Source organism: Pyxicephalus adspersus, chromosome 10 (genome assembly GCF_032062135.1).
Source record: "Pyxicephalus adspersus chromosome 10, UCB_Pads_2.0, whole genome shotgun sequence".
NCBI classification, from domain to species: domain Eukaryota; kingdom Metazoa; phylum Chordata; class Amphibia; order Anura; family Pyxicephalidae; genus Pyxicephalus; species Pyxicephalus adspersus.
The window spans coordinates 57,459,919-57,482,310 of NC_092867.1; the positions used below are offsets into that span (position 1 = coordinate 57,459,919).

At 39.6% G+C, this 22,392-nt stretch overlaps 1 protein-coding gene across 1 annotated transcript in view; it reads right to left on the reverse strand.

Annotated features, from left to right (window-relative positions):
• The window catches only part of LOC140338898 (uncharacterized), a 47,562-nt gene that overhangs the window by 19,391 nt on the left and 5,779 nt on the right, over positions 1-22,392 (reverse strand). Inside the window, 8 exon segments of the mRNA XM_072423216.1 lie at positions 978-1,712; positions 4,270-4,356; positions 5,043-5,136; positions 5,661-5,746; positions 5,862-5,985; positions 6,061-6,258; positions 7,696-7,876; positions 17,142-17,190. Coding sequence (XP_072279317.1) covers positions 978-1,712; positions 4,270-4,356; positions 5,043-5,136; positions 5,661-5,746; positions 5,862-5,985; positions 6,061-6,258; positions 7,696-7,876; positions 17,142-17,190 — 1,554 coding nt within the window.

Consider the following 22,392-nt stretch of genomic DNA (forward strand, 5'->3'; position numbering starts at 1 on the left):
GAGTGCCACCTTCTGGAAGGTTCTGCTTGCTCTGTCTAGACCTCACCACAAACCACCTACTATTTGTAAGTTAAAAAAAATATACCTAAAAAGTTTCTCCGTCTTCTCCCCCACTGGATGTGATTTTTCTGTCCTTCCAAAAGGATTCTTGGGGAAGCAGGAAAAAAATGCAAGGACAGTCTTGCAATCATCCAGAATATAGTATCACTTTGGCTGTTCCATGGGAATCTTTCAAGCAGTGCAGCCTAAACCTTGAAATCATAAACATTGGTGATGGCCATTTTATCTAGTTAAAATGGTGGCACGAAAAGCCAGGGCACTTTTAAAGGAATCTTGGACTTGACGCAAAATGGTAAATCAAACCACATACTTATGTAACCAATGACTGCATCAACCTGAATAAGATAAGCTGTAGGGATAAGGATGAAATCAGACACATGACAAATGACTTTGGTAAGGCCTGAATAAAGCTAAAATGGTTACATTGAATGAAAACACCCAAAAAGAATAAAACAAATCATTTTATTTATTTGTGCAAAATGCATATTGCATGATGGTAGTTTCCCTTATGCACAAAACATACACTTATTCTTTAAAAAACCTATAGAATGCAATGAAGTGTCTAGAATCTCAAAAACAGTTGAATTTACAAGACACGAGGTTTATTGTTGTTTCATCTTTTCTGAACTGCACGATTACACAAGGAGCCCAGTGTGAGTTATTTGGTGTGCTTCAGATTTGCATTTTGGAAAATCCATCCTTATTATTATAATGGCTTTTGTAAAATCTTCAAGGAAAAAAAAGATTTCTGTTCCCTGGGTAAAAAAAATTCTTATACGTTGAACATGCAGCTTCCACTATTTATGCATTCTTTTAAGAGCAACAGGAGCTTAAATTGCACTCAAACATTTCCTGTATTCTAAATAATATTGTGGCTTAGTGTGAATACATTTTCTGAAAATGTTTATGTTAGGAACATGAATATGGCTTCTGTCCAGTGTGAATTTTCTTATGAAATTTAAGATAGCTCTGCTGACTAAAGCATTTCCCACATTCCGAACATGCATAGGGCTTCTCCCCCGTGTGTGTTCTCTTGTGTAACTCAAGATAGGACCCCCGAGCAAAACATTTGCCGCAACTTGAACATGAATACGGCCTCTCTCCTGTGTGAGTTCTCACGTGGTTAACGAAAGTAGAACTGCAACGAAAACTTTTTCCACATTCTGAGCAGGAATATGGCTTTTCGCCAGTGTGAGTTCTCATATGAGTTACGAGAGCTGAATTCGTAGTGCAACATTTTCCACATTCAAAACATGTATATGGCTTCTCCCCCGTGTGAATTCGCATGTGATTAACAAGAATTGAACTTCTACTAAAACATTTCCCACATTCTGAACATGAATATGGCTTCTCCCCTGTGTGAATTCTCTGGTGTCTGAAAAGATGGGAACTTTTGTTAAAGCATTTTCCACACTGGGAACAGGAGTATGGTTTAATGCCTGAGTGAATTAGTCCATGGGAAATAAGAGTAGACTTCTGGGTAAAACATTTCCCACATTCTGAACAAGAATATGTCTTTTTTTCTGTTTTTGTTCTTTTTCTCCGATCTGTATGATTGGTGATGGAAAGTGAGTGATTGGGAAAGCTTCCCCCGGTAATGAAGGAATTAGCTGGTAGAAGTTCTCCCATATAGTTCCTTATGTGTTGTTCATCTGGAGGAAATGAGAGAAGGAAAAGGATAAGTTAAAATACATGACAAGATAGTGCATGGATAGCACTACACTAATATACTTTATTTTTGTTCAATAAAGGAAATTATTACTGTTGTGTCCCTGTCTTGTGTTGTACAAAAGTGGTTCTGTACATTATCACAATTAATTTTAAATGTAACAACTCAAATGCAGTCGAACTGCAGACTTAAATTCAGTGGGTTTAAACAAAAAGATTGCATAAAAATGTAAGGAACTAAAGCCCTTTTTTTTTTTTTACACAATCACTTCATTTCAGGGGCTCAAAAGTAATTGGACAATTGACTCAAAGGCTATTTCATGGGCTGGTGTGGGCAATTCCTTCGTTATGTCATTATCAACTAAGCAGATAAAAGGCCTGGAGTTGATTTGAGGGGGAGGGCAGGCTTGTATGTGGAAAATTTGCGGTCAAAGGAGCTCTTCATGCAGGTTAAACAAGCCATCCTTAAGCTGCAAAACCAGAAAAAAACCCATCCGAGAAATTGCTACAATATTAGGAGTGGCAAAATTTACAGTTTGGTACATCATGAGAAAGAAACAAAGCACTGGTGAACTCAGCAACGCCAAAAGACCCAATCTGATCTGAACCCAATTGAGCATTTCAGTTGTTGAAGACAAAACTTCGGACAGAAGGGCCCACAAACAAACAGCAACTGAAAGCCGCTGCAGTAAAGGCCTGGGAGAGCTTTAAAAAGGAGGAAACCCAGCATCTTGTGATGTCCATGAGTTCAGGACTACAGGCTGTCATTGCCAGCAAAGGGTTTTCAACCAAGTATTACAAATGAACATTTTATTTTCAGCTTTTAATTTGTCCAATTACTTTTGAGCCCCTGAAATGAAGTGATTGTGTTAAAAAAAGGCTTTAGTTCCTCACATTTTTATCCAATCTTTTTGTTCAACCCACTGAATTAAAGCTGAAAGTCTGCAGTTCAACTGCATCTGAGTTTTTTCATTCAAAATTAATTGTGGTAATATACAGAACAAAAATTAGAAAAAAGTTGTCTCTATCCAAATATTAATGGACCTAACTGTATGTAGTGGTGGAAAGTAGTGACGGTTTCAAAAGACAGAAGAAGATGGGTAAGCAAATTTGGGTTTTGAGTGCTCTTTTAAATGAGCAGAAAATAAGAGAAAGCTGAATAGGACGAGAAAGACCATTCCAGAGAGTTGGGGCAGCTCTAGAAAAGTCTTGGAGCTGTGCGTGTGATGAGGTTATGAGTGAGGAAGTCAGTAGTAGGTCATTGGAGGAGCGAAGAGAAGAGAGACCGGTCAAAGGACTGACCCTTGGGGAACCCCAACAGGGAGAAGAGTGGGAGAGGAGGAATTACCATGGAAAGAAACTTGAAAGGAGCGGTCAGACAGGTAGGAAGCAAACCAAGAGAGAGCAGTGTCATTGATACCAATGAAGCTCATGATTTGTATTAGAAGGAGGTGATCAACAGTGTCAAAAGCAGAGGAAAGATCAAGGAGAAGAAAGAGGGAAAGTTGCCTTGAGGCTTAGCTCTGTGGAGGTCATTGGCCACTTTAGTAAGGGCTGTTTTGGTGGAAAAGGCAGCCCTGAAAGTCAGACTGGAGAGGTCAAGAAGAGAGTTGGTGCTCAGGTAATGGGTGAGTCTTTTGTAGGCAAGGCGCTCAAGAAGTTTGGAAATATATGGGAAAAGTGAGATAGGACGGTAGTTAGAGGGTAGGGGGGGTCCAGTGAGGGTTTCTTTAGGATAGGGAGAATAATGGCATATTTGAAAGCAGAGGGGTAGATACCAGTGGAAAGGAGAGTTTGAATAGTTCGGTTAGGGTGGGGCCAGGGTGGAGAAATGGGCAGGGAGTAGATCAGAGGGAATTGGGTCAAGCGGACAGGTAGTAGATGGAGATGATAAGAGAAGGAAGGGAGACTTCATCCAGAGTAACAGGGCTGAGGAAGATTCAGATTCGTATGGATCCATTTAAATAAATGACCAATTTCTGATAGATATGAATCTAAGTTTATATATAATGGATGTCAAAAATAGAAAAAGAGTTGTATTGAGTTCTATAGTTGGACATGTAGAAATAATAAATGGTACTTACTTGTGAAAGCTTGTTAATGAATGCTTACAGGGATTATCGATTCAACCAATAGGTACAAATATTTATTCTAGGCAGATGCTATCAATTAAGAGCGAATAAATATTAATGGGATTAATGATTGATGTAGAGGATGGGCAATAACCAATGGGCACCCCTCTATTAAGGAACATAGGGATCTTCGGTTTTGTACAGTTCTCAGCTGATTGCCCACCAGCCAATAAAATACACACCTCTGTTTCAGTTGGATTACTATATATTCCCCCCAAGAAAAAGTATGGTTGAATTATTGTACTGAAGCTATGGATGTAATATTTTCAATGAAATTGAGAGGACTCCCCTGAGTTATTATATATATATATATATATTATATCCCCTGAGCTTGCACATTTAACATAAACTGAAACTCCAGTCCGCGCAGGAAAAAAAAACAGTCTGTATTTATTGTACAATTACTCACCAACAATGATTTCTATAGGAACTTTCTCCTCTTTTATCATCACGTGTTCTTCTTCCTCCTCCTTAACTATGATATCTCTCGGAGTGTCTGTGAATAAAGGTGAGAGTGAAGCCCCCTGAACTGAGATGTAGGAGAGACCCCAGAGAGTGTGTGGGGGGGAACTGGTGACACACAATGCCATGATATGAGGAGGAGAACCAGAGTCTAATGAAGTCTAATGCAGGGGTGTCAAACTCAAAGGGGCCAAAATTAAAAACATAGACAAAATCGCGTGCCAAACTTGAAGTTTATTGAAAAAATTGAGAAAAGTTTTTCCTTCTCATTAGATATAAAGCCTTTTCATATTTTCAAGAGGTTTTGCTTCACATTCAATCTGGAACAAGCCTATAATAGAGAAATAGCACCGCTACTACAATTCCCTGTGTCTATAAAACAGTCTAATGCGGGGCCACGCATAGGCCGAGAGGCCGCTGGTCTATGGAAGCAAGTGATGTCGGGAATTGTAGTAGCGGTGCTATTTTAATGCAGCGGCAGGGCAGCTGCAATTTATATTTAGAATTCCTTTTTGGGGCCAAAAAAAATTCATTTTGGGTGCCAGATTTGGCCCTCAGGCCAGAGATTGACACCCCTGGTCCAAGGGTTCCTGACTGCCCTCACTGGGCACATACTATTCCCCGTTACTGTCTACTGACAAAGGAAGGAGGAGAAGAAGAGATTGTTGTAGTGCCTGAACAAGGAGAATCTCTTTTCTGGATTTAGTGTTTATTACTCACCTGTGCTGATCTCTGGAGGGATTTCCTCCTCCTTACACTGATCTTTATCCATTGCATACGGATCTTCAATTTTAACAATAATCATACAGTCACCCTAAATAAGAATAATTATAGTTTTTGAAACTTTATCAGAATTATGATTCACAAGATAACACAAATATAATGTTTTTTTTTAGGGTTACCAGTCCAGTGCTCAACCCAGAAATTTTTTTAAGCTGGGTGGGAAGAAATTTTAGGCGGGTGGCAGCCCCTGTATTATGACCCAACTGTTCTGTAACCGCCCAAAAACAGCCGGGTGGTTACTGAAATGTGCTGGGTGGTGCGCCCAGCTAAAAGGGGCTGGGGAGAACACTGCAGTCTTAGATATGGTGGCTTAGTTACTTTTAAATTGTTAGGTTAGACTATTTTCAACAAGCACAGAAAATACAAGTTGATACTGGCAATTGCTTGTTCTTGTCACTTGAGTGGAATAGCCGCTCAAATACAGAAATATACTACAGGATTACCAAGTAAAAAACATGCAACAACTAAAAGCATTTAAGTTGGAATTTACATGTTTAGGCAGGTTGTGATCAAACATAATAATACTTTTTATTAGGACTCTCTATTCCCCCCTACCTGATCCTCCGCATTTTCCTGTGTGGAATCCCGGGAATACAGAGGACTGGGACATCTCTCTGGTGGGTTCCCATTACTGGATCCATCTGCAGGAAACACACACACAGACTGAATACATTGTCTCTATGTGTTTATCAGATGATGGGGGTCTAGGTGGACCCTCCGTACTGCTCTCTCCTTTACAATAAAGTCTCCTCTTACCCGGTGATGTGAGGGTCTGGTGGTCCTCCATCATGACGTCCTTGTAGAGATCCTTGTGTTCTTCTAAATACTCCCACTCCTCCATGGAGAAATAGACAGTGACATCCTGACACCTTATAGGAACCTGACACACACAATGATCCAGTCACCATCCAGACTCATCCAATACTAATTTACCAGAATTCCCGGCAACACTCACCTCCCCCGTCAGCAGCTCAATGATCTTCTGGGTGACTTCTAGGATCTTCTTGTTGCTTCTCTCAAATGTCAGGGAGTGAATTGGAACCTTCATCATGGGGCTCTGTCCTCGGCTCCAACCTCGTGAGACACTACTCATGTGATCTTCAGATGATTTCTTCATTATCATTTCTTCATCATTCTTCATTATAATGCATTTCTGTGTTTTGTGAGGCAAATGAATATAAATACATAGAGAAAATATTGTACATCCTACAATGAAGCAATAGAGTTACTAAATTCCCTAGTCAGGTCTGTTTTTATTAACACAGATAGGAGTGATGTCATGTGACCACCCAGAATCCTCCTCACCTTTCCTGTCAGATCTAAGTATGATTAATAGAGATCAGTGATGTCATGTGACCTCCCAGAATCCTCCTCACCTCTCCTGTCAGCAGGTAGATGATCTCCAGGGCGAGGTTTAATATCCTGTCAGTCATGTCACTCCGCTCCTCCTTCATCTTCAATCAAATGATCACTATTGAGGTGTCTCCTTAGAAGCTTGTGTTTAGCTGGCCCAGAACACACATCTAAAAACAGCACAGATAAGGAACCTCTGTGTAATAGAAATGTCATAGATAAACCCTTCTTTTGGTAACGCACAGTTCTGAATATAAACCCAGCCCTGTCATTTTCCCAAATCAACCCCACAAAATAAAGTCGGAAATTATCTATGTCACGCAGGAATGGGCGTGGACGTGAAGGAAGAGAGAAGGCACAATGTTAGGGTCGCTTGACTGCTGTTTTAGGAATGTAAAAATGGGGCGTTAAGATGTTTTCTTTATTTTTTTGCCAGTGATTAGTTAGATTAGGGTGGGTGGGAGGTTGTTGTGACCCCAAACTTTTACAGAAATTCACACATAAGTGAGTTCTCTGCCCATAACTCCCCACACATAACTTTAGAACTCCTCTAGAACTGCTCCCACACCCTGGAATTCCCTCATTCTACTAGATTTGCCCCAACCTTTAACATTAAGAAGGCCATCGATTCCCACTTTCCAAACTTATCTACCCATCAACTTCTTGGTCTAATTCCGTCTTTAATGAGCAATTCCAATCCTGGTACCACCTATCACATTGCACACCTCTTGGGTTTTATTTGTTATCATTTGTACTTTGTGGTATTTGTTGTATTATAATGGCGCTTTTTAAGTAAAGGATAATAATAATATGGTTTAATATTGTATTGGACAGAGACAATGGACGAAGTAGAGAAACAGTGAGAACGATATCATAAAATAGGAACAAGACATACAAATTAATGGAGAGAAAGAGAACCCGTCACTATCTATGGGTGGACTAGTTCCGACCCATCTGCTATTGATAATATTACAGTTCTGTTCACAACCCGCAGCCTAATTGGTCCTCTTCTTTACTCGCGCCTAGTATGGAGCCCTACAACAGAGGGGAGCTGAGCAGGTGATAGAAGAAGAGACTTTTATTTCTCTTCTCATCAAATTCAAATGAGACCATCCCACATGTGTTCTTTATACAGGACAAGCCATCTAATAGAAGTCACATAACACCCCCTATAAAGTGCACAGACAGTGCTGGTACCCCCTTCTCCTTCCCCTATATCATATTAAGAAGATATTACCTCCTCCTCACTGGGCACACTCTGCAGCAGGAAGTTTATTTTAGCCTTAAAAATTGCACTCTTCGCCTCTTCCAGGCTACAACAAAATGGCTGCAGCTCCTCCTGCACTGAGGACACTTCCTGCTGTTTCTGTCCTCTAGTGGCGGCTTTGGCTTTGCTCATGGAGTTAGGGGAAGTATTTCTGGTGCAAGAGGTGAATAGTGATATCCAGTGCTCAGGCATGGGAGAAGTTTTCATATATCACTACTAAACTAGCAAAGTAATACAATTATATTTGTATATGTCATTATCAACATAAAGCATTTTAGTGTTAAAGATGAAAGAACATTTTAGCCCTCATTCCATCTACAGGTAGTCCCCAGGTTACATACGAGATATGGACTGTAGGTTTGTTCTTAAGTTGAATCTGCATGTAAGTCGGAACATGTACATTATTTTAAATAAATGCAATTAGGACATATATTTTATGGTATATTTTTCTCAGCAATAACTGGATCCTGGAAGATTGAACCAGTAGGTTTTTTTGGGGTTTGTGTCACAGTTGAGGGAAGCTGGATGTTGGCCCACTGGCATTTAGGGTTGTCAACAAACCTTTAGAGATTTCTAGTGGAAGCACCAAGCAGTCTGATGGCTAAGTACATCTTGATATATGCCTTATACTATGTAACAGCTCTACAGGGCAGAGTGGTGGATCCTCTGTGTCACCAGCCGTTGTTACCCCATATTCATAAAAACATAGACCTACTATGCGTATTCCTCCACTAAACAATACATTTCCTATGTTTAGTAGTGGTTATTGAACTTGTGTTTACACTGTTACATGAGTTCAGTGATGTATGATTGCTCGTCTCATATTCCCGATGCGTTTCACCCTGAGGATTCTTCAGGGGATTGTTTGACACCCAAAACTGTTAATAACAAGAAATATAATAGGTGGTGTAATAATATACCATAGTGGTAATATAACAATAATATACATATTGTATAAATCATACAAAGGTTAGTATATGTACATAAAGTGTTCACGTGTTCGTCGAAAGAAAATATCAGATTGACAAAATGTCATTCCATACAAACAGAGTTCAATTAGAAAAAACAATTCAGTTCAATTAGAAAGAGTTCGATGAGAAAAAACTTATGGATATATAAAGTACCAAAAGTCATTGTTACTTATCACAGTGCATCAAGTTATACAAAATGATTCCAGCCTAGTGATACAGTATAATTCAACAAAATGTTTTTAGCAATAATGGATGATATGTTTTTGAACAATGGGATAATATGCTTAGTATTTATTCCATGCCAACAACATACCTCATATATACAGATGTATTTATTAGAGCATCATGCCTATATCCAAGTGTACTATAGTGAATGTGAATAAAATAGTATACATGCATTCAGAGGTTTAAAAAAAAAAAAACATCATTTAGTCCCGGTGGGGTCATGGCATTTAATAGGAAAATCAATCTTGTTTCTAAACTGTAAAAAGGTTCTGTCTATTTCCCCCTCTAGGGTTGGGGGAGACCCTTTCCAATACTGCAAAAGAGACAAAGCCACTATCAAAATGATGCCGAGTACCTAGTGCTTGACTCCGCAAGATACACCTTTCTTGGAGTTTTCGGATATAGGTCCTTCAGGAAAGGTCCTTTTCATGACTTGCTGCCAGACTCCATGTTTTGCCCCACTAAAAACCAATGCTGCAAAATGGGTCAAAGTTCCCAAAGTTTATTTCTCACCCGTGCATGGCTCACCATATATCAATGCTCTATACTTAGCCATAGCTCGTTATATCCGAAGACTCCAACAAAAATGTATCACATATCAGAAAATATTTCCTGGTAATGAAGCAATTACACCGTACAGGATCTGTATACATAGCATACCATTAATAGTCACCTTTGGACTCCACTATAAATCCATACTTACCGAATGACACCAAATTAATCAGCGATAACATTTACACAAACATAGTCTACAGTCTGTTACTTGGAAAACTATTACACTTCAGTTATCTTTTAAATTGGTCAGTTAACATTAATCACTTCCTTGTATGCATGTGCTCGTCAACAATCAGTCATTCAAGACTCAAAAATCCCCTGAGGAAGCCAAATAGGTGAAATGCGTCGGGAAGTGAGACATACTAATTTCTTTATTCATTCTTCTTGTTTATGATTGATTACCCCATGTGAGAGAATGTAACACATGGGTATATAATTCTCACCTTTATAGTACAGGATCTGTGTGTTCGCTCAAGTTTGACAGCATAGTAGATCTCTGTTAACGTAGGTGACACGTGCTAAACTAATACATTGTTGTTTTCTTTTTATAAACTATGCCTATAAAAGCCTGCCTTCTTCTCCTCTTTCTCTTTTAACTTTGAATACTTATAATAAGGACGTTTTTGTTTAAACATTATTAGTTGGCAATAAAAAGCTACTTTTCACTCTCCCTATACTTATTACACTATACCTGGCTTGGCAATAACAAATTTGATCTGTTCGATAACTCCCTTTGGAACACATCCCTATTTCTCACTCCTGCTAAAGGATATGAATTTGGAGAGTGGGTGTCCAGTGAGGATCAGGTAGTAATGTCTTCTTACGAGAAAAGGGGATCCCAGCACTCTCTGTGTGAACTAGTGGGTCATGAGACTTTGTAGGTTAGGTGACCAGTCCTCAGAACATTACACAATCAGGAGTCAGTAGGTTCTGCACTGGGGCAATTAGTCTTCTCTGGTGTATTGGGGTCTCTATGGAGGTAGATAATATTACAGAGGTGAGGGTAAAATACCATCCAGGTTGTAATCCTGGGTATGGCAAACGTACATTATATGTTAGTAAAGGAGAAGCCACCTAGCTATTAGCTGAAGATTTGACATTAGCGCCATTGGGTCATCACTCTGCAGTTTTATCAGCCATCTTCTCTAGGTGTTCGTTCATAATGAGGGATTTTGCAGACCAAGGCACACAATAGCCAATAGTTCTCACCATTTTCTGCAGCTTGAACAGCATTTTTTTTAAATACTCATCATTTAAACAAAACATGGAAGGGGTTTTACCTAGAAATTCAACTAAATGTTTTTTTCATTATTAATAAAGTGGCCAATTACCTGATCAGAGCTAAGTCTCAAGGCAAAATTTTCATCCTCCTTCTTCTTGATCTTTCCTCCGCTTTTGACACTGTTGATCACCCCCTTCTAACACAAATCATATGCTTCATTGGTATCGGTGACACTGCTCTCTCTTGGTTTGCTTCCTATCTGTCTGACCGCTCCTTTCAAGTTTCTTTCAATTGTAATTCCTCCTCTCCCACTCTTCTCCCTGTTGGTGTTCCCCAAGGGTCAGTCCTTGGACCGGTTCTCATATCCTCCTTTGGCCTACAGTACCATCTGTATGCTGATGACACTCAAATCTATCAGTCCATCCCTGACCTGTCTCCCTCAGTCCTGCATAAGGTCTCATGCTGCCTGTCAGCCATCTCATCATGGATGTCTGACCGATTCCTGAAACTCAACCTGGATAAAACTGAACATTTCCAGGTCCTGTCAATTTCATTAGTGCAACATCTTCTAAATCCGCCCCTATCTATCCCCACAGACCACCAAACTTCTTGTATATGCTCTTATCATATCTCATCTGGACTACTGTAACCTCCTCCTCTCTGGTATTCCAGTAACCCGACTCTCTCCTCTACAATCTATTATGAATGCTGCAGCCAGACTCATCCATCCTTCCCTCCGCTCCTCTTCTGCTGCATCTCTTTGTAGTTCCCTTCATTGGCTCCCATTTCACCTTAGATTTAAATTCAAGTTCCTGTGCTTTGCCTTCAAATCCCTCCATAGTTCTTGTTCCACTTACCCTCCTGACCTGGTACAAAAATACTTCCCTAGCCACTCTCCTTGCTTCTCCAATGACCTACCAATGACTGACTCCTAACTTTGTCACACGCAAGGTTACAAGACTTCTCTAGAGCTGCCCCGACTCTCTGGAATGGTCTTCCCCATCCTATTCGGCTTGCTCTGCTCATTTAAAAGAGCCCTAAAAACCCATTTTTTCAAACTTGCCTACCCATTTACTTCTGTCTCTTAAAACCCTTACTACTTCCTACCATTCCATATCTCCCCTCCTATTGTATGCTACTTCCCCCACCTCCTAGATTGTAAGCCCTTTGGGGCAGGGTCCTCTCCTCCTCCTGTGTCACTGTCTGTATTTGTCTGTCATTTGCAACCCCTATTTAATGCGTAATATGTTGGCGATATATAAATCCTGTTTATTAATAATATTAATATTTTGAGTGTAGACCTGTTTTTTTTCAACCCTTTTAACATTGGGAACCCTTGAAATAACTTTCAGGTCTTCAGGGAACTTTTTCTATAATTTCCATATCTATAACCCAGAGTACATTAGTGTGGTGGTCAATAGGAAAAATTCCTTCCTTCTTCCTTGCTGGCCTTTGGGAGGACTGTCATCCTTACAGATAGCCACGAAGATTATTGGTGTCAGTGGTAACTGACATGAGAGTCACAAATTGCTCATTGTTTTAGGAACTGCTGGCCACCTCTGAAGGAACCCCAGGTTTCCACAGGACCCTGGTTGAGAAACTGCTGGAGAATACTGACTCTATGCTTAGCACTTTAACCTTTCATTACCAGGGTCATGGTCATGGCCAGGCCATCATATGCAAGGAGTTTTTATAATCCCTTATCTGTGGATTCTCATTGCCATTGTTGCTCCCAATGGGGATATTTTCCAGCCCTTCCTCACCTAAAACCCTTAGTCCAACCCTGATGCAGAACATGTCATCATGGTTTTTATTTTATTCCTATCTTGGTGTCATCATGGTGTCAAGACATTAGAAGTCTCTTGTGTTGCTGTCTTTTTCCCTATAACTTTCTATTTCCCATGAAGCCTAGACTTCAGATATTAGGCTTGATTTATCAAAGCCCTCCAAGACTGGAGAAGATAGACTATCATGTGTTTGATAAATCACCCAGGTTCAACCATGATAGCCTATCTTTTCCAGTCATGGAGAGCTTTAATAAATCAGGCCTATATTAAGCATATTTCTATATATATTTACACAGATGTAATTTTTCTGATTTCTAAATGTTAATTCTTGATTTAGCCAAATGGTTTCACGTATGTAAAAAGCAATGAATTGAGAACCTTCTCTACTTAGATCAACCTGACTAAGGATGGAGAAGGAACGGATTAACATGACAGAGAGGATTCTGGACCTCACCCTGGAGATCATCTACCTGGTGACCAGTTGATCCTAGTTTGGATGGTAACACTCTTGTGTTTTTGGCTTTCAACTTAGAATTATATAGCTTTTAAGTTGCCTGATCGGTCCAACATTTTGAAGACCCCAAGCCCAATTTTTGTTCCTCCATGAAAAAGTACAAGAAGGTCAAAAAAGTCACCAGCGAGATCATTAAATAACTGACGGGGGAAGTGAGTGGTGACGGAAATTATGGGACATTATCCAGTAACAGACAAGGGATATGTCTGGATGGTGACTGCATCATTGTGTTTTAGCAGGATGTCATTTTTTCTTTCTATATGTCTGAAGAGATGATGGGTAACCAGCTGCCCGCCACATCACTGGGTAAATACAGTTGACAATCGATAATCCAACCATCGATAATCTGTTTCTTTCAGTTATCAGGCATGAATTTCAGATCGCATTTTCAATACAGGGACTGCAGTACACTGTTTGGCCACTGATGTTTTGGTGGCGCTGTTCTGCAGAAGCAGCTGTTAGGTCTTGCTTACCACACTAAATACACATTGAGACGTCTCTGCTGCCTGCTCCTTGGAACTGTGCCACATGTCCGCTGGTGCAGAGAGAAAGCCTGGCCTGTGTGTGGAGGTAAGTATAACCCACAAAAATCCGGCACTCCTCGGGTCCCGAGGTTGACGAAATATTGAATGTCGACTGTAAGAGTATTGAGAATCCCCCTTTATACACACATCCTCTGATATAAAGACATAGGCCCTGATTTAGTAAAGCTCTCCAAGGCTGGAGAGAATACACTTTCATCAGTGAAGCTGGGTGAACCAGCAAAACTGGAATGGATCTGATCCACATTTCAAAACATTTGTTAACTAATAGCAAAGGACTTTGAAGAAATCCATTCCATGTTTTCTGGATCACCCAGCGTCACTGATCAAAGTGTATTCTCTCCAGCCTTGGAGAGCTTTAATAAATCAGGGCCATTGAGACAATGTATTCAGTCAGTGTGTGTGTGTTTCCTACAGATAGATCCAAAAATATCCCAAAGAGATGTCCCTGTCCTCTGTATTCCTAAGATTCAACACTGGAACATCTAGAGAAACGTGAGGAGGATCAGGTAGATGGAATCCAAAGTTAATTATCCAAAGTTAAACTTACATGTAGAGCAATAAAAATGTCAATCCTGCTTTGGGAATCCTAGTAGTAGACGCTGACAGCTAGATATGTATAAAGCGTCCTACAGGATTCATAAGGAGTAAAACGCCCCCCATAATTCCTGTGATTTGTTTATATACAGTAATGTACACTAATCAAGTACATTTTGTACATTACCTTTAGTACAAGGAATGTCTTCTTGTGTAGGTTTTGGCAGAAGTGAACCAGACTGATCTGAGGGAAGAAGCAAAAGATCTATATATGAGCAGTTATGATGATGATTTATGTAAAGAGGAGGAAATCCCTCCGGAGATTAGCACAGGTAAGTAATAAACACTAAATCCACAAAAGGGTCCCAGATTTCTCTTGTTCAGTCACTACAACAATCTCCCCCCTTCCTCCTCTGTCAGTAGACTGTAATGGAGGGACAGTATGTGCCCAGTGGGGAGCCATCAGCCTAATGTTCCCAAGATTTGTTCATTCATTCATCTCCATTTCTTCCAGATTGTCAACACATGGAGTGTACCATAAAGAGATGTCCCATTTAGTCATCAGGAATCGTATTTCAGAGAGGATTCTGCAGAAGAAATCCCCATTCCACCAAATCCAAACTCAGCTTTTCCTGGACCAGATCTTTCCTTTGATCCCTCAACACTTGGTTGAAGATTTCCTTATCTTTCTCCTCCATTAATCTATCCCAATGATCAAAGAGTTGATGAAAAGTTTTCATGTTCTTTGTGTGGAAGAATGTTTACCCAGAGAGTGATCCTCATCTCTCACCAGGGAAACCACACAGTGGAGCAGCCATATTCAAGCTCCATATGCGGCAAATCTTTTTCTTGTAAATCCCCTTTTATCGAACATGACAGGACGAACACTGGAGGGAAACCAGATTTATGTTCCGAATGCGGTAAATGTTTCACTCAAATAGAACACCTTACCATTAATCAGAGAATACACACATGGGAAATGCTTTACCCAGACTGGACATCTTATTGGACACCAGAGAACTCACACTGGAGAGAAGCCATATTCATGCTCAGTGTGGGAAATGTTTTACTAGATCCTATCCTTTTGTCCATCAAAGAGTCATAGCAGGGCGCATCCATGAACCCATTTGGAATGTAGAAGATTATCCAAGGATTATCCATGTTTTAATTCCCAATAGTGGCTGGCCATGGGTTTGTTTGTTCTGTGTGGGACAGCTTTAACTGATGTGTCAAAATATTTAAACATTGTTAGACCAATGTGTCTTATATGTGTTATTGTGATTCATTTTTAAAAATCAGCAGATTTTATTTAAAAAATCCTTGGTGATCCAGCTGTCTCCCAGTTGTTCCCCTTGTGTTGTGACTAATCCCATACACTGTTGATTGGGGCTACATGTGATCGTGCCAACGCACGATGCATGAGCATAATATATCATTGTTACAATCAGGAAGCCGATACAGAGCAATATTGTGTAGTTGGCAAATTATCAATTTATAATAAATGTTATCCACGTACAGCTTACATCTACTTGATCACAATCTGCTCACTGGTAAAAGATCATAAAGCTGATACTCTGGAGCATGGAGTATGAATTGACCTTATGGGCAATATCTCTCTAGAATAAGTAAAAGTTAATATAAGACTTGGAAGAGGGGCCTGGGGACAGGGGACAGTACATACATTTACCTATAGGCAAAATCAACATTTACAAATCCACCAATGGAATTTCTACTTCTAGCCCCCATAAAAAAAAAATAAACAACCATCTCCTAAGCATCCTCAACATATCCAGTTGAGGAAAAAAACTTATTTTTTTTTAACTTATTGGATTCCTGGACAATTTGGCTAAAAGCCAGGCTAGATTTAGTAAATCTGAGCTGTTACAAGACAAACTGGTAAGTGACCAGGATTTATGAGTTTTCTAGAATACCATAAAACCATGCACCACTCTGCTCTCCTCAGTGCTGCTGAACTAACCTCCACCACCCTCTCCTCTATGCCTTTTAGTATACTCATCATTGAAATAAACTGGTGATGGCTAGGGCAGACAATTGCAGAGTACAAATAGCACAAAGAACACACACACAGCCTATTTGTAGCCATGGTCCTTGGCTGCATGTGACCATGTTGGATGTTTCCTATCTTGGTATCTAACAGTGGAATATTTTACTTAGAGTTGACCCCTGATAAGATGTGCATGTCTTGCTAGTTAAAAATAGGAGTGAATAAAGTATGGGGTACACTCATACTGCAGTGATTAGTTTCTGAGCTGCCTATGGTCAGGCCAACATGCTGTCACATTTAGGGTGTTCGTAGCAAAGTGCAACTAGTGACCATCAGGGTATGGATAATATTTGTATAGGTCTTTGCAGAGGCCTCACACAGGGTCATATACAACACAATGCAAAACAAAACTCAGAGCCTGCATGGTACACACAAACACACGGAGCAAACACAAAGATGGGAAAGTGTGTCCAGTCAGAACACATACAAGGCACGAGTGAGCATCAATGGAAAACACATACAGATAACACACAGAGTGTGTTACAAAATCAGAGTATACTGTACCTAAAGACCAAACTCATCATACTGAAACGTGCCTAAAAAAATACAGTTTCCTACTGTAGCTATGCCCTGGCTAACAATACAATAAACAGTGCAATATAGAGAATGTAAAAGCAGCAAAAGCTTGTAAAAGCAATGAACAGTCTGCTGCTCTTAATCCTATCTATAATCATAATATGTTCCCTTTCTATAAAATTGGCATCAGGGAAATTCCTTCCAGTAGTAGAGGGATCAGGTAATGAACCAGGAGTGATGGCTGAAAATTTTGAATAAAAAGGGTCCCCCACTGGAGAACTTACAGTACTGCAAAATATGTTGGGCTTTCTGGAAAAAATACTTGAAAACTCCTCCATGTTGTTCCTGATCTATTGTTCATCTGAAAGAAATAGGAGATTGAAAAGAACATTAATACTTACAAAGACCTTCAAAATAGGACTATTTGCTGTATTTAGCGCTCTGCAAATGCCTATGAGAGTTTTCTCATCTGTAATTCTTACTTGTCCTTCTTCCTCCTCAGATTTGACATTTCTCCGGTGTACCCGAGGTCTGTGAATAAAGAGGAGAGTGAAGCCCCCTGAGATGTATGAGAGACCCCAGAGAGTGTATGTGGGGGAGACTGGTCACGTCTCTTGACTGGTGACACACAATGGCATGATGTGAGGAGGACAGCCGGAGTCTAAACCAGACTGATGGCTCCTGACTCCCTCACTGGGCACATACTGTCCTACTCTTTTCTAGATTTGGTGTTTAGTACTTACCTGTCTTGATCTCTGGGGGAAACTTCTCCTTTCTACACAAATCATCATCATCCCTCACATACAGATCTTCTGCTTCCTCATTCAATCTGGGCACACAAGTAAAGTAACATTCTTTGTTGGAGTTCTATTGCACATTAAAGCATTATTGATGCAATAATTATCAGTAAGATAATGAAAATATAGAAATACACGGGTCTCTGCCGGGTTTGCTGGAGAACTCATATTTTGCGCTTGGACTGAGTCACTAAGTATCACATATCTTCTCATACTGGCCCAGTATATTGCAAATTAACAACAAGTGTTGGCACATAGAAGTTCTCCTCCTAATGGGTTGCAGTAAACCTACATGATGCAACACACAAAGTTGGCAGCACCCAAGTTTTATTCTCTAAACCAACCTTTCTCAGCATTTTTACATGGGGGAACCCTTGAGAACACAGGATTTCAGAGAACTCCTGCTTAAATTACTACATACACAGCTCACAATATATTAGTGTGGTGGTCAGTAGGAAGAATGCCTCTTATATTGCTAGCTAGTGGAAAGAATGTCGCCCTTATACATAGCCAAAAAGATTTTTTGTGTCAAACGGACCTGAGAGGCAAAAATTGCTTATTGGTCACGGAACCCCTAGCAACCTCTGGAGGAACCCTGGTTGGGACACATTGCTCTAAACCAGGGGTCGGCCACCTTTATTATCAAAAAAGCCATTTTGCCCCCTCTTCCACTAAAGAAAAATTCTGAAGCTGCAAAACATCACAGAGCCTATACACTTTTAAAAGTATTAATCAATTCTGAATATTACCTGTTACAACAACAGAATACAACAAACAGAAGTGCAGTGTGCATGTGTAGGCCTACTTTGAAATAAATTAAACACTGTAGTATGCCCCTAGTATCATGATTTTTTTTATAAATTTGTGCAATATTTATTGTATTTCACTGGATTTAACCACCTGAGCGTTACACTGAGGTCTAGATTTCTGTACCAAAAGTGATCCACTGTTTTTCATGAAATTTTTTTTTTAAATTGTAGTGGAATAGGAAAACGACGCTGGATGTGCACAGCGGGACCATGGAGGTAAGGATGTGACAAAAATACGGGCTTAACCATCCTAGCCATTTTTTTTTGCCCGTACGAAGGTCGGGCTTAATGGCTAGGTGGTTAATATACTTATGATTAAAGTAACCAGCTCTTTCTTGCATATACTTTATATTTTAAAGTCCAGCAATCATAATTAATTTTCCCCAAATGAGTAGATAATTTGTTTGTTAATTGATAAATAGATTTATAAGTAATTTAATGTATATAATAGTATTAATATGAAGTTACATAAATAAATTATTATATAGCCTACATAATTACGTACTGTATATCAAATGTTTACACACAATTATGTATATCAAATATTACAATGTAATATTTCATATACATATTAGGAAACTTACATTTGAATTCTGCTGCCCATTCGTGAGGTTATGTGTCTCCAGCCTTAGTATCAGAGTTTCTGTGCCGAGTAAGATTAAGGAGCTGCTTCTCTTTATATGTATACAGTCCCGTGTCAAACGTGGTGCAATAATGGAAACGGGAACACATGGGACACAGGACTCCTATCAGCAGCAGGGACTCCCTTGAGTCCCGCGCAATAGCTCCGCTATAAAAAATATATCCATTTAAAAAATCTACCTAGGGAGAACTAGTTTTTTGTTTTTTTATGTTCTGACGATGACCTAATGATGACATTTTGAGGTGTTAGCCACAGGTGTCCCCCACTTGCACCTCTAATTTTGTTCACCTGTACCCCCTCGTTCCTGTAAAATTGGGGTTGAGGTGCTAGAAGCGCCCAGCAATGTGTAACAGGTAGATGTTTTTGATGGGCAGAGTTCTTTATGTTCTGACGGTGCCTTAGTGATGAAATTTTAGGGGGTGTCAGCCACAGGTGTCCCCCACTTGCACCTACATTTTTGGTTTTGTGACAGGTAGGTAAAAATGTGGGGTTCGCACCTCCTTGCTATGTACGTTGCACCGGGGGTCCATAATTTGTATGTTTAATTCCGGGCTTCTAGACACACTTACTTTTAAAACAACAACCCTGATGTTCAATTTTAACTTTTTTTTATCATTATGACGGCCACATTTTGAAAGTTGTTAAAGGTGGGGAGATTTGAAGGACATACTGTTTATTAGATCTAGAGGTTTGTACTGGGAGAAATGTAAGGCAGCAGAAAATGTCATGCAGCATTCATACACACACACAGCTGTGATACTTTCCTGACGATGATGTCATTGTACACGCTCATTTGTACACTCCCCCCTGGGTAGATTTATTTCACGAGTAGCCTTTTTCATCAGAAAGCCAAAAGGGGAATCTCCCTCCTCTGCAGTGTCCAAGGAAGGAAGGGGATCCCCTATCAGGGATCTCCTGTTGGCGGCCGAAGGGAGCCACAGCAAGGAGGTTAAAGAACCACATGCGGGGAGAGAGGAGTATTGAGGATCCACCTAAATACACATCTGATCATCTGATATAAAGACATAGGGCTTGATTTAGAAAAGCTCTCCAAGTCTGGATAGAATACACTTTTATAAGTAAATCTGGGTGATCCAACAAACCTGGAATTAATCTGGTCCAGGATTGGAAACATTTGCTAACAAATAGCAAATGTCTTTTAGGAAATCCATTCCAGGTTTGTCTATCACCCAGGTTCATTGAAGTATTCCTCTCCAGCCTTGGAAAGCTTTAATAAATCAGGCCCAAAAAACAATGTATTCAGTCAGTGTGTTTGTTTCCTACAGATAGATCCAGAAATACCCCAGAGAGATGCCCCTGTCCTTTATATGCCCAGGGCTCCACACAGGAACTTAAGGAGATCCCTCAGGAAGGTCAGGTAGATACAATACAAATTAAATAACACCCATTCGTACTAACATGTAAACCCATAAAACTCTACCCCCAAAGCAGCAATTGTAAAGTGTCACTTTTTTGGTGTTTTTCAACCAGGGTTCCTAAAGAGGTTGTTAGGGCTTCCTTGAGAAATTTGTGCCTTTCAAGTCAATTTACCTCCAATCATTTTTTGCCTATCTGTAAGGGTGACATTGTTCCCAATGGCCAGTATTGTAAGACAAATTCCTCCAATTGCCCCCCAGACTAATATACTGTAAACTGTGGACATAGATTACAGCAGTTGTGTAGTGGATACTGTATATAAAAATATAACAAAACAAACACTCCACACATTTATGACTTACATACGGTAACAAATACAGAAAAAATTTATCTTCAGCCGAATATGAATTAAAATAACAAAGTCTCAATAAAACTGGCATGGCATTTAAACAGGTATATATGAGGGCTGAAGTGACCAGCAATAAACCGCAATACCAAATTTGGCATAAAAAAGACATACCAAGAGAGGAATGACTTTACAACAATTTAAACAAAAAAAGAGACATTAATTATATCAATGTCAAGTGTGAAGAAAAGTTCCTCAAAAAAAGAAAAAAAAAAATCAAAATATAGTCACACAAAAAATAGCATGTAACAAATAACATAGGTATCGCTTAAGGAAAGAAGTGGGGGAGGAAGACAAGAACAGGGAAGGGTGGAGAATTCAAAAATAGGAAAGGTTCTCACTGAAAAATTAGTGTTGAGTGTAGGCTATCCACGGGTCCCAAGTTTTATAGAATTTATGGTAGGAACATTTGATTGTGAGCTCCTTTGAGGGACAGTTAGTGACACCACTATGGACTGTGTAATAATATTAATATAATATATCCATGTTGTTTTGCAAGGTGCAGGTTCATTTATCATTTGTCATGATACAGTTTAGTTTGTGTTTAGTAAAATCAAGTGGAATGGCCGAGGCTTTCCAATAGCAAGCGATCGTGATATGAGCTGCTAAGAAAATATATATTCAACTAATCTGCAGTGAAGTTTAGGTACTGAGCCTGGTAGTTTAGTAATAATAATAATTAGCTTTAAAAAGTGTTTGAAATGAAGGGGTAATCTAAATGCCCAGGTAGGTTATGACCTTAGCATTCGATTTATATTCAAAATTTTGTTTAAACAGAGATAACAGGTTTTCAGGAAGTGAGAGGTTGAGGGCCTCTGATTTACTTATATTGATTTTGAGTCCTGAAGCCTCTGAAAAAAGTTCTTTAAACAGGTTGGGCAAAGAAGTTCAAGGAGAGGTGATGTATAAAAGGGTATCGTTCGCAAACAAGCCCGAGGGGCGTGTACAAGTAATATAGGTGTTTAAGGAGTTGCAAATTTAAAATTTCAAAGCAGGCTACTGTAAGACCTAGAACTTTTATGAAAAAGCAGAGAGTAGAATAACTCCTGAACTTGACAACTTGAAGTCAGAGATTCTGGAAATTCCCTGAGGAAGAGCAACTCTTCTCTGGATGTCCAAAAATAGGCCCACACACTACAACAGATGTGTGAGTTCCAGTACTGATTGCTGAACATTTACATTTTAGTCAAAAACCTCTAGTGTTTAAATCAGCTTTGCTGAAATATTTGGGATTATTTTCAGGTTTTAGCAAACTCCTGTTTAAACCAATTTTTTTAGGGTCAGTGGAAAAAACCTTCTCAAGAACAGCCTCCTTACAGATGTCGGTAGAATACTACCTTTATTTTCAGCCTTTTTTATTGGTTTTCTTGTCAAACAATACACCATGATAAACAATCATACCATCATCAATAATATTACATAGGTGTAGGGTTTATAAAAAACAAAATAAAAACAATGAAAGCAGGCAACAGACATGTTTGGAAAGTTGAATAGTAGGTTTACTAAGGAATACTACCTTTAAAGATATATTTAGAGTCATGCTGGGTCTACCAAGTGGTGTTGGCCCATAACTATGCAGGTATCATTAAACTGGAGATCAATCAGCCACAGTTCGAGGAACCCCCAAATAACTCCAGTTGAGAATGGCCTGTCTACACTATCAAGGTGATGCTTTAGGTTTTCCCCGTGTCTGCGTGGGTT